General features: G+C 36.3%; 1 protein-coding gene across 3 annotated transcripts; it reads left to right on the forward strand.

Moving 5' to 3' along the window:
• The first annotated feature begins 2450 nt into the window (after positions 1 to 2450).
• On the forward strand, positions 2451 to 8283 carry LOC145905742 (atlastin-2-like). Of its 3 annotated transcripts, none has more exons than XM_082993022.1 (14): positions 2451 to 2729; positions 3063 to 3200; positions 3458 to 3610; positions 3737 to 3793; positions 3994 to 4240; positions 4298 to 4476; positions 4562 to 4633; positions 4973 to 5167; positions 5687 to 5758; positions 6083 to 6277; positions 6791 to 6862; positions 7165 to 7359; positions 7859 to 7921; positions 7978 to 8283. In XM_082993022.1, exons 1-14 carry the CDS (start codon positions 2466 to 2468, stop codon positions 8236 to 8238), a joined length of 2163 nt encoding a protein of 720 aa, XP_082849148.1. In that variant the 5' UTR covers positions 2451 to 2465; the 3' UTR covers positions 8239 to 8283. The 3 variants fall into 3 exon arrangements, with proteins under 3 accessions (XP_082849148.1, XP_082849149.1, XP_082849150.1); XM_082993023.1 differs by having other exon boundaries at positions 7285 to 7359; XM_082993024.1 differs by lacking the exons at positions 4973 to 5167; positions 5687 to 5758.
• The last annotated feature ends 4502 nt before the right edge of the window (positions 8284 to 12785 follow it).

Raw genomic sequence — 12785 nt, forward strand, 5'->3', positions numbered from 1 at the left:
TGTCGGATTACGGCATAAAAGTTTATTCGAAGCCTCATACAACGCTTGGCAATCTAATATCACGACCCATTGCTACGGAGGCTTCCGAGCTAAAGGGGGTGGTCTATTTGATACCAATGGTATATACATCGGTGAAACCGGAAGGGTCTTTTGAGACGCGACTGAAAGAGCATCGCCGGGATGTCGCATCGAAAGATGCCACCAAGACTGCATTGGCAAAGCATGCGATGACATTGCGGCACGAAGTTGCCTTCGATAAAGTCTAAGTGGAAAAGGAGTTGGACCACACCAAGCGGCTCTTTCTTGAGTCGCTTCACATTCACAAAATAGTGGATGCGTCAACGACAAAGAACAATATGTTTTCTTTCCTGCAGTTTATAACAACTTGTTGTAACAGTTGCATCTCCTGCAGGATTTGTTGTTTTTGCTTCTAGCACGTGATTTGACAAGCGGTGTCAACGTGTCCTTTTTCTTTTTGTGCCCCTGCATGTTTTAATGTAGTTCACTTTAAAATTGCGTTATACCTGATGAAGTCTCGCGACATGGAAGACGAAACTTCGAATAAATACAGCACGTATATTTTATGCCAGAAGATCAGTACATTTTTAAATAGTAATATGCCTGGCAGCAACAAGAATTTTATATGTCAAACTAAGGCGTTATTCTACATGAAATTATCCGCGTTGCTCGAGCAAAACTTAGCCATGAAACCCCATTAACGGCACGATTACTTCGCGTCTATGCGCTTGCGGCTTACTGAAACTTTGTCTGACATTCAGCTGAGCGAAACAATAAGGGTACAAAAAGATTGTTTACGCTTAACGAACTGCGACGTACCACGGATCCGCCAAGAAAAAAATTCCCATTGTTGTGTGAAGTGCTTTTCGCCATTTGTGCAAACCAGCAAAATGAGACACATCTCGTATACTTGACACACGACATCTACAGCGATTTCGCGACCAACGCTTCACGGTCGAACCAATCAAGAAATGAAATTTCTCAAGTTCCTGAAATTAGAATGTTTGGGATTGTTTACACTACTGTCACGGAATTATTTCGTACTTCGGCCCGGACCCTGCAGTAACGGCTCACCACTAAAGAAGTCTCTCACGCTGGTTCGCTAAATGGGCTTCTCTTTAATACACAGGCTAAAACAATGGTAAAACGTGCATATACTCAGTAAATACCAATACCATCAATATTTTTCGTTTCGCTACACTCACTCCTAGTGCAACACCACACCCAAAAACCAAACTAACTCGACCGTGCCCAACGCACCTCCTCGCACCGGTAAATTGATCAATCAACGGTTTTCATGAAATCAATGGGGCGTTACGGGACGACGTGGCAAACATAGAAAAACGGCTGAAGTGTGAAAATAACGTGCGAGAAAAGATGGAAACATGGGCAAATGTGCGATGGAATGTGCGTATACAAGTAACAAGTGTGATTTGAATAAACAACGCAGGTGAACAAAGAAAGAAAATAATTAGTGTCATGTGTCGTGAAACGTGTGTCGTTTTGCTACACTATATTGAAAGTAAAAAGCTCCTACGGGAAAACAAACCGCGCTTTTCAGTGAATTAATGAAAGTGGACGTATGCAGTAGTCTCGACTGTGTAATTTGCACTGAAATGGATGATAAATCCGTTGCGTAACATCAGCACACAAACCAAAGTTTGTTGTTAGTGTTGAAATGATGAAAATTTTATTCAGTGGGATAATTGGACGCCAATTGTGATTTTGTTTATTTCCTAAGTGATTTTCAGACTTACTTGTCACTGCTAATTTGAAACCTTACGTCCCGTATGTCAAGATATCTCTACTTCATTCACGCATAGCAGACGCGAGACGGCAAACAAGGTGTGGCTTATTCAGGGAAGGTATTGTTAGGCAATACAGCGTGCTGGGCATCAGGCAGTTCCTTTTCAGATTTTCGGATGGCGGTAACTAACTAATTGTGGAAGTGGGGTTAGGACTTATTCAGTTGTGCTTGTACAATTTTGTGTAATGTTCACTTGTGCGTTAGTTGTGTAGACCAGCATTTCATTAGTTGAAGGTTTACATTTTAATTACGAGCACACTTAGCAGTTTGGATGTTCCAAAATACAAGTTTCTTATGTGCATAGAGACACAATCTTCAGGTTTATACCTTGTTTCGACTTGTATGGTAAAGTGATAAGACCTTATCGGCCGAAACAGTGTATTCACCTCTCTGCACCTCTCAAGTTTCTGATAATTGTATAAATATAATCGTTTCATGGTAAGAAATGTTTGAGAAAAAATGTGAGTTTTAGTTTATGAGATACTAGTATCCGTGAAATGTAAACACTAAAGGAAATCGCAATTTATGTCTGACGGTTTTGATCATCAACGTCTTTTTGCAACAAATATATTTAACTCCAATTTGCCTGTTTCATTTTGTTGAAGTTCCAGAAGTTGAATCTAAAGTTGTTGCAGAAAAAATGTCACTAAAAATGTTGTTACAACTTATTGTCATGTCCTGTCTGTTGTTGTTATCCGTCGGCTTGGCAACGGATCAATTTTGCAACAAAGATGATGATAATTGTAAAACGGAACAGAAATTAAACTTGACAAGTATCATCGACTTTCTTGAACATGATGATGTTGCAGATAAACCAGTATCTGTTATATCAATAGCTGGGGCTCTCAAGGGAGGGAAGTCTACTTTCCTGAGTTTGCTTGCAATGTATCTTGAAGCCAACCAGGTTAGTGAACCAATCGATTTTAAACTCATTAAAAAAATCGTTTATGAAATTTAGATCTAGAATACATTAGTTTATTTTTGAAATAGCCTAAACGACCAAACAATGTAAATATATTTGTACTATATGTTTTGGCACTCTCGACAGACTGTCGATCGCGCACAGTACACAGCTCTGATGTTGGATTTTTTTAGAAAAATGTATTTCACCTATAAAACATTCTTAAATTCAGTTTATAAATAACCTTGACTTCAGGACGACTGATTTAATTCTTGGATTATGGCAATATTTTGAAGTTTTGCAAAATTATGTCAGCTGAATTTTTTTTTCGCGTAGTCTGCTTCCTGGTATACAGACGGGGAAAAGAAAATAGTTCAAAGTTTTCCGATCGGTCATGGATCGCCTGACAGAATGACAACTGGTATTGATATTTACCACCGTCCAATGTTTGTCACAGATAAACAAAAACGAAAGGTAGATTTGCCTTTATTTATTGAGTGATTTTCGATCAAGTTTTTTTTTGTCTGAGTTCATAATAGGGAGGATATTAATATGCATATATATAAAGCATAATAAATAATAAGTTTACATAGGGAATGGACTTACTCTATAGCTTTTGTGGATGTTTTGTAATTGTTCTCTTTACAACATTGTAAATCTATTCCTTTAACTAAAGTGTGCTTTTATTGAAAACGGCCCTGTAGAAGGCCTATACACTATTTTTTGTGAAGGTAGCAGTAATGTTGTTGGACACACAAGGATCGTTTGACAAAGATGGAATTGTAAAATTTGCAGACATTTTTGCAATCAGCACTCTTATAAGTTCCATTCAAATATACAACATCAAGGGTGGAATAAATGAAAATCATCTAAACCCACTTCAGGTGCTTAAATAACGTCATGCAAACATTTGATAAACGTCATACAATGCATTTGAGTTTGAAACATTTGAAAACACACGAATATTTGAAATATGTCGATTGGTTATTATAAGAACAAACCATTTGCAGGTTTTCGTATCCTACTCAGCAAATTTCAAGATGACGAGAACAGAAAAACCTTTCCAGGTAATTTTGTTATCGATTTTTAAATGCATCACGTTCACGCTTTATAGTAGAATGTAAGTACATACCTACAAAAAGCATGTTGACCCGCATAAGCTTTTTTGTTTAATAAAATAACGTAATGTGTGGATGGAAAGTAGTCACATTTCATCTATTTATACAGTGCGTTTACGTAAAACAAAATTTTAAAATTCTCTTTGCAGAAGATTTCGTTTTTCTTCCAAAACATGCCTAGCTATAAAGAGTACCCACATGGCCTGGAAGGTGGTAAGAAATATTGCAATGAAAAAGTACTTGATTACAGACAGAACGACGTCGATGAAGTTAAGGCTGTCCGTGACGGGTTGAAAAAGAGTTTTGATTCAATTGAATGTGTTCTGTTTCCTACACCTGGTTATGTGGTAGCTGGTGATGAGCCACTTGGAGAAGGCGAAGATTTAAAACTCAAACGTAAGGTCATCTTTACTGCACACACAATTACGTCATGCTGTTTTTAACATTTTTCAGATTTTTTGGAATCTTACAAAAAAGTCATCACTGAAGTTTTTCGAATGTTATTGGATCCAGTAATTACCAAAACAGAAATGGGAACAGAACAAACTGGTGCAACTTTGGCACAATTGGTTAAAGAATATTCCAAAACTATTCGGGAAGGCAAATTTAATAAGCCAGAAACTTTAATGAAGGTAAGCATTTGTTCTGCATGCATCCGGGGAAAATAATTTGATGTCTTGGCGAATATGAATAACTGGAGTTTGCTTTATGTTTCAGGCAAACTATAAAGGAAATGCTCACAATCTTATCCAAGCACTTGTGGTTGAGTACAAAAAATCACTTGAAGAGGTAAGTATATGTAGCATAACATTCTACTTCTGCAACTCGGGTCATTACAATTTTTTTTAACATTTTTATTTTGCTACAGCCTGACCTCGTTTATGCGTTTAAACATTCTTGGTTTGTTGTTTTTTGCTTAATGTCGGCTCATTGTGCTAACACGAATATCGAAAGCGAAAAATTAATGATAAGCCCAATTCTACACACTGTGATTGACAGCAGTGGTTATACGATAGACCGCAATAGAACTTTTGCACGAACAATTATCGAACACACTCCTGGTTACAAACCATTTTATCCAAAATACCGTCATCACAAGTAATAGATTTACTCATATTAAATGTTCAGGTTTCATACACTGCGGAAAGTGGAACAGTTATTCGGAATAAACACGATCAATTACAGGAAGAAATTATGAATAAATTCAGTGATAAACTGGATGAAACCAGTTTTCCAACATCTTTTCTGGAGTACAAAAAAATCCTGATAACTCAAATGCTTCAATCGTTTGAAAATACTTTAAAAGGCTTTATTATGCAGAAGGTGAATTATATAAAACTGTTTTCATTTTTTTGTTAAAAATGCTACAAACATAACAAGAGTTATGCCACACAAAATACAGAACTTTACACAATAGAAAAAAAAAAAATCTAACAAGTAATGTCAGTGGAGAAAAAGCATCATTGTGTCACACAACCTCACATCACACACTAGACATTCTAGACTGGAATCTTATGTAAGTAGGCAACGAAAGTAGTCCACCTACCGCGCAGTTCTGAGAGCATAATGTTCGATAAAGACTTATGTATAGACCTATATGTCAAATTAATAGGAATTGTTCTTCTGGCACTTAAATTACGAAAGTGTTTATTGTAACCAACGTTCCCCCAACATTCTGCGAAACTCCCTCAGGGTTATGTCGCAACGATGATGCATCAAGCGCATAAAACACCAAAAACACAAACAAGAAACTGAAATTTTAATGAAGGTCTGCATGCATCCGGGGAATATAAATCGATGTTTTGGCGAATTTGAATAACTGGACTTTGCTTTATGTTTCAGGCAAACTATGAAGAAAATGCTCACAATACTGTCCAAGCACTTGTTGTTGAGTATGAAAAAGCTTTGAAAGAGGTGCGTAACATTCTTCTTCTGCAACTCGGGTCATTACAGTTTTTTTAATATTTTCATTTTGCCACAGCAAACATTCTTTGTTTCCTTTGCTTATTGTCGGCTCATTGCGCTAACCCGAATACCGCAAGTAAAAGTTAGTGATAAGTCCAATTCTACACAATGTGATTGACAGCAGTGGTTACACAAAATACTGCTACAGAACTTGTTCACGACGTCGAGAAACGACAATCGACGAACAATTAACGAACACACCCCTGGTTTCAAACCATTTCTCCCAAAATACCGTCATCACAAGTAATGCATTTCCTCATATTAAATGTTCAGGTTTCATACACTGCGGAAAGTGAAACAGTTATTCGGAATAAACACGATCAATTACAGGAAGAAATTATGAATAAATTCAGTGACAGACTGGATGAAACCAGTTTTACAACATCTTTTCAAGAGTACAAAAAAATCTTGATAACTCAAATGCTTCAAACGTTTGAAAACAGTTTGGAAGACTTTATTATGCGACAGGTAAATAACTTTTTTCTTGTTTTGTTTAAAATTCTATGAACATACCAAGACTTATAGCACACAAAATACAGAACTTTATACAATAGTGAAAAAAAATCTAACATGTAATGTCAGTGGAGAAAAGGCCTCATTGTGTTACACAACCTCACATCACACACTAGACATTCTAGAATGGAATCTTATGTAAGTAGGCAACAAATGTAATCCACCTACCGCGCAGTTCGGAGTGCATAACGTTCGATAAAGTCTTATACATGGACCTATATATCAAATCATTAAGAATTGTTCTTCTGGCACTTACATTATGAAAGTGTTTATTGTAACCAACATTACGTCCACCATCCTGCGAAACTCCCTCAGGGTTATGTCGCAACGATGATGCATCCCAAGCGCATAAAACACCAAAAACACAAACAAGAAAATAAAATTTTTCATTAAGGTCTACATGCATCCAGGAAATATAATTTTATGTTTTGGCGAATTTGAATAACTTGACCTTGCTTTATGTTTCAGGCAAACTATAAAGAAAATGCTCACAATACTGTCCAAGCACTTGTTGTTGAGTATAAAAAAGCAGTTAAAGAGGTGCGTAACATTCTTCTTCTGCAGCTCGGGTCATTAAAATTTTTTCAAAAATTTTAATTTTACCACAGCAAACATTCTTTGTTTCCGTTGCTTAATGTCGGCTCATTGCGCTAACCCGAATACCGAACGCAAAAATTAATGATAAGCCCAATTGTACACACTGTGATCGACAGCAGTGGTTATACGAAATACTGCAATAGAACTTGTGCACGAACAATCATCGAACACACTCCTGGTTACAAACCATTCCATCCAAAACATCGTCATCACAGATAATGCATTTCCTCATATTAAATGTACAGGTTTCACACACTGCGGGAAGTGAAACAGTCTTTCGGAATAAAAACGATCAATTAAAGGAAGAAATTATGAAGAAATACAGTGACAAACTGGATGAAACAATTTTTGCATCATCTTTTCAGGAGAACAAAGAAACCCTGATGACACAAATGTTTCAATCGTTTGAAAAAAGTTTGAAAGACTTTATTATGCGGAAGGTGAATTATATAACCCTTTTTTGTTTTTTTGTTTAAAATGCTATGAACATAACAAGTGTTATGAAAACAAATATAAAAGTAATTTCAGTGGAGAAAAGGTCTCATTTTGTTAGACAACCTAACACCACACTCCGTTATTTTAGAATGGAATCTTATGTAAGTAGGCAACGAAGGCAATCCACCTCATGCGCAGTTCGTAGTGCATAATGTTCGATAAAGCCTTATGATTAATAAGCATTGTTCTTCTGGCACTTAAATTATGAAAGCTTCCTCTAAAATTTGCAAAATATTTTAAGTGAATTCAAAGATTTTTATTCTCATTCCTTCCCACTATTGTGACACCAGGTTATTGCAATGCTATATGATTTCATTTATATACTTTGGCCTCTTTTGCTATATATGACCAATGGTGAAACATTTATTTTTTTTGTGCTTAACTTGCTGTTGATTTGTTGGTAACAGCTTAGTAAAACGTAGCAATATTTTGATTTGTGTTTAGAAGAAAACTGAAAGAAAAATTCTTCATGAAATCGAAATCAGATACAATGAGAAGGTCGAAATGGTAAGTCTTATTTAGCCGTATCAAAAATAAAAATAAAATAACCACATTTTTCACAGGTATATTCTAAAACTCCTCTCAAAAATTTGGAAAACCGACATAAATATGCCGTAATTGTTGAAATTGGTTATAATCCTGGAGTACCCGACAGTAAAATCAAAAATGTGATGGATGAAGTGTATCAACAGCACCTTATGAATAGAGCAGCAAACGAGGGCATTTTGAAACCGTTGGAAAATTTGTGGACTCAACTTTTAGTTCAATTCGACTCTTTTTTTATCAACGAAAGTAATGTAGATATTTTTAACCACAATCAATAAGTTACGTTGTAGTTTGGTGTAGCGTCAATTTATATCATACATACTTTTTGCACAAATGTTATTCAGAAAATATTAAAAAAAGGAGTTTGTATTGCCAAAATAAAACTTACATGCAAACAAATCATTGTGACTTTAAAGCGACTGCAGCTTTTGCTTTGAGCGCCTCAGAAAGAGTTAATTAAATCGCACGAGAACGAAAAACACATGAGAAAAACTGCACACTGCATGCTTCGGTGTGAGATCGCCATAATTTCTAATTTCCCGAAAAAAAGTGCTCGCAAACGCCAGCAAAAATGGTCATTACTTGGTAAAGTACTACGACCTGTTGCTCCCAGATCTTATCTGGTAAAATCTAACGATGGTGCGTTGTATCGTAGAAATACGGGATACGGGATGTTTGACCAAGTTGCTTGGCCGTTTGACCCAATAACTGTCCCAATCATGTTCACTATAACATTTGAACGCTATGTAAACAGTCACTAACAAACAAGTAGAGCATTCAATGGTATGGGCTTGGCTATTGTTCGCCAAAAACAACCTGTTAATTTTTTGCTACGTGTATATAAATTAACATTGCCAAGAAAACTACAGCCATTTAAATGCTGAGTACATGGCGTCACAGACAAATCGCACCATGATATTATGGCAATCATTGGTGCTTGAGGTTAGTGGTTCGCGTTATCTTATTAACTATTTTACTTCACTACTTTACTAATCCAGAGAATTGTTTTTCAGACAACTCCAAAATACCTCTCACCTTTTCTACCTCGGGTTGAATGACGTATGGTCCAACGTAGAATCCCACATCTCACAACTCAATGCAGGACTTCGCTGGGTTGAGGAAAGTTCCCAAGGGTGGTTCAGTTTCAACCATTTGACTTGTTGCTAAGAAATTCTTGTTAAAGGTGATGTTAGTTATTTTATTTTACCTGAATTTAGCTCTCAGTTGCTCTGCAAATGTAAGTTCGATTAATGACCAAAGTCATGCTTATTTATAAAATTCCCACTTGCGTTGGTTTCTCCTTCCACGCTTGTCATCTGGGTCTGTACATTATTGTTACTCGTTGCGGGATTAGTGGTTGTATCAACTAATACAACACTCACTACAATATTCAAATGGTTCATTGAATGGTAATTTGATCGCGTCTAAATTGTTTAACTCCAAGTGGTATGCAACCGCAAAAAGGTTGGGAATCAGTGCAATAAAGAAGCAAACACCGAAGTAGTAATTTGTTTTTATTGACTAGTTATTTAAATCCTTTTGAGGTTAAATAAACCATAAACTTACCAGGTTTAATTTTGTTTGAGATCCGTTTTCTCCATTTATGTTTGGTGTGAATTTCCAATGTTTCGTAAATTGTTGATTCCTCTTCATGCCTTGTAGGCGGGCTTCCCTCTTCTTTCTCATCTTATACTATACCCATATGTTTGTGTGACTTGAGAATTTTCGGAACTGCCCGAATGTTTTCTCGACGTTGTGTTAAGACGGACTTGCAGGCTTAGCCTGGACGAGGGTTAGAAAAAAGATTTTATAAAAGGTTTGCGTCTTTGATCTTGTTTACCATGGCCAATATCATAAAATTCTAATTCATATAAAACAGTGCCATTAACTGAACAGAAAGTCTTAACTTGATCCCAGACCTTCGTAGTCTTTGAAAGTTCATTTCAGCAGACAGTTAAATGATTTAATTTTATTTTTTTACAAAGTCTCTGGTCTATAACTGTAGTACTTGCTGGTGCACTGTTTTGATAAGGGACTGACTTTTAAACAACTCTATTTGCACGAGCTTTCGCGAGCTAACGTGTCACGCCATTTGCAGCACCTGGGTAAGCGAGATTAGCTCGCGAAAGCTCGTGCAAATAGAATGTTTTAACAGTCAGTCTCTTATCAAAACAGTGCAACACCAGGTACTACAGTTAAAATAAAGTTACAGTTGGATATTAAAAACCAAAGCATTCTTTCTCATTTGGGGTACTGAACTGCCATAAAACTAGCTTCTGTTTTATGGTTGAAAAACATTTCTTGTTGGTGTTTTTGTGCCTGAGGTGTTTTGAGAGAAAAGAACTGAGAATCGTGCAGATTATTTGGAAGAAATATTTTTTTGTCCCAATATTCGCTGATTACCTTTTAATTGTTATTATAATACACAATATGCCTGGCAGCAACAGAAACATTATATTAAACTCATTATGTAACAACGTTAAAAATCTCCGTGAATATATTCTTTGCTTTTAAGTCTGATCGATTTGATCCTTCTCCAAATTTCAGGCATAGATGGTGACGAAGGTGGAAGGTGCAGCCAAACAACAAAAAACAAGGTGTAAACAACTTCAAGGTTAACGATGAGCACGATACATGGTATAAACAAATAGCAAACCGCTGGGCATATAAGTAGGTTGAGTGGAGGCTGCGGAAAAGTTTATTTCTAACTGTTAGCTGAGATTACTTCTGCTTTTGTGCTGTGTAAGGAACAACATGCTAAGCTTTGAGCTGCATTTCTTAACTGAATTATCGTCAATAAACAGACATGAGAAAACTTCTTGAAATAAGTCGGTAGTAAGACTACAAGACAAACAAGGGAAGATACTAAAACACCGGTAAGCAAATTGGTTCTCATCTTTGATCCACATAAGTCTGCATAACATAGAAATCTGTGCAATTATTAACGGTATAATTTAGTGTAGTATTTCAATTTTAATGTAGAACTTAAAATATGGTTTCTTTGCTTACACCTGACCGTTAACATTCGCACAAATTTTCAATGTTACACAGACTTATATATGGGTCGAGAATGCTATACTGTTGTGGGGATTTTGGCTTGTCGTAATTCGAATATTTATTGATATTTTTAAACTTGGTCTTTCTACTCTTTTACATTTACACCCGTCTTTCTGACGCCAGCGCTAGTTATCTTACTTGCGTTACGTCTTTCAAGTCTCCTTTGTCGCGTAATCGCATCAATTATCTCTTTGTTTCTGCCTCGTCTTTGATATCTCCCTATATATTTTCGACTGTTTCCACAAATAAACAGAGCATGGTTCTCGGTCTAACAGATCACAATGTGATCTCTCAGATCGGGGTGTTCGGACCAAGATCTCTGTTTTGGTCACAGGTCGAATTTCACTCCAAGAACAGGCCATCGGTGCCTGGACCTGCTGCCAACATGGTGTCGGAAGCTTGATGTCGGGTCCACAAGCAAGATTATGTAAAAAGTTGTTAAACTCTGTAATCACTTTGGGTTACACATGTAAAGCTAATTTCCTAAAGAAAACTCATACTGCTGTAACTACTGGCAGCGACGAAATTTAACCGCATATTAACTTTCCTGCATTACCACTGCTTATGTATATGTTCACGTAACAAAAGCCTTTTCACAATGTCGCTTTATTGTTTCAATTAGTCGTTTCTGGTTCGACCTATGATGTCTCACCAAGTGCAACTCACAAAATTATATCAACAGCTTATTTCACGGTGAATAGTTTTTGTACACTTCCCAATGATTATGTGATTTTTAGAAGAATCGCAGTAGAAGTTGAAGTTTTTGCATAGACCTGTCGTCATATTACTCCATTCACATAACAACTGTTGAAAGTTTGTCAACCATGTCGTTGCGGTCCAAATCGTACCTGAATTTACTATGTTGGTGTGTATTGGCCATGCATAAATACCTAGATAATAAGGTTAAGGAAAGAAACAGTGTTTTTAGGACAAGACCTCTGCTTTTTTGTAGCAAAAGTTCAATCAATTAAGTACATTGATTTGAAAAATATTACCTTATTTTTAAACTTAGTGAAAGGGCTGTCTTGCCTTAATTGACTGAAACAAGATGGCCCACTTCTGATTTACATTCTGTGTGTAAGGATGTACATTACCTTCGGTGGATAATCGACATCAGGCGTCGATTTAGGGGTGACTGGGGTGACATGTCACCCCTCACATACAAACAGGGGTGACAACGTATGCATTGTCACCCCTGGATTTCGTTTAAATTAAAAATTATTGCCCCAAAAAACACATATATTATACTATGCGTTAAGCTAGTTTCAAAAGACCTGTATTATCACTGTCACAATCATGACAATGACAAACACAAGTGTCTTGTTAGCCATTGTTGTAGCATAATTGTAAGAATCGGCATTGTTCTGTAATAGATTTCTTTGTTATTTCATAATTACGTGATCTGCAATAGACCGAGTAAAACAAAAATGTGCCGCTTTCATCAAGGGGGTCCATAATTAAAGTGTTTAAAACTCAGTGCTACAATAACATGATTCGGTGTAAAAACAAAGTGACGCGAAACGGAATTTGCGTCGTTTCCCTATGTTTAGGGCGATACGACCGACGAAATGTTTTTTGCGTGTTTCTTAAACCTGGATATGTCACCCTTAATATTTTACAAAACGTTAAAAAATCGACGCCTATGATCGACATCAATACTTTTGTTTTCATATTTATCAGCAGTTTGAAATGAACAAAAATAATTTCATGAGAAAGAAAACATAAGAAATAGAAATAATGATGCATCCCAAGCGCATAAAACACAAAA

Source organism: Ascidia mentula, chromosome 6 (assembly GCF_947561715.1).
Source record: "Ascidia mentula chromosome 6, kaAscMent1.1, whole genome shotgun sequence".
Taxonomy (NCBI): Eukaryota; Metazoa; Chordata; class Ascidiacea; order Phlebobranchia; family Ascidiidae; genus Ascidia; species Ascidia mentula.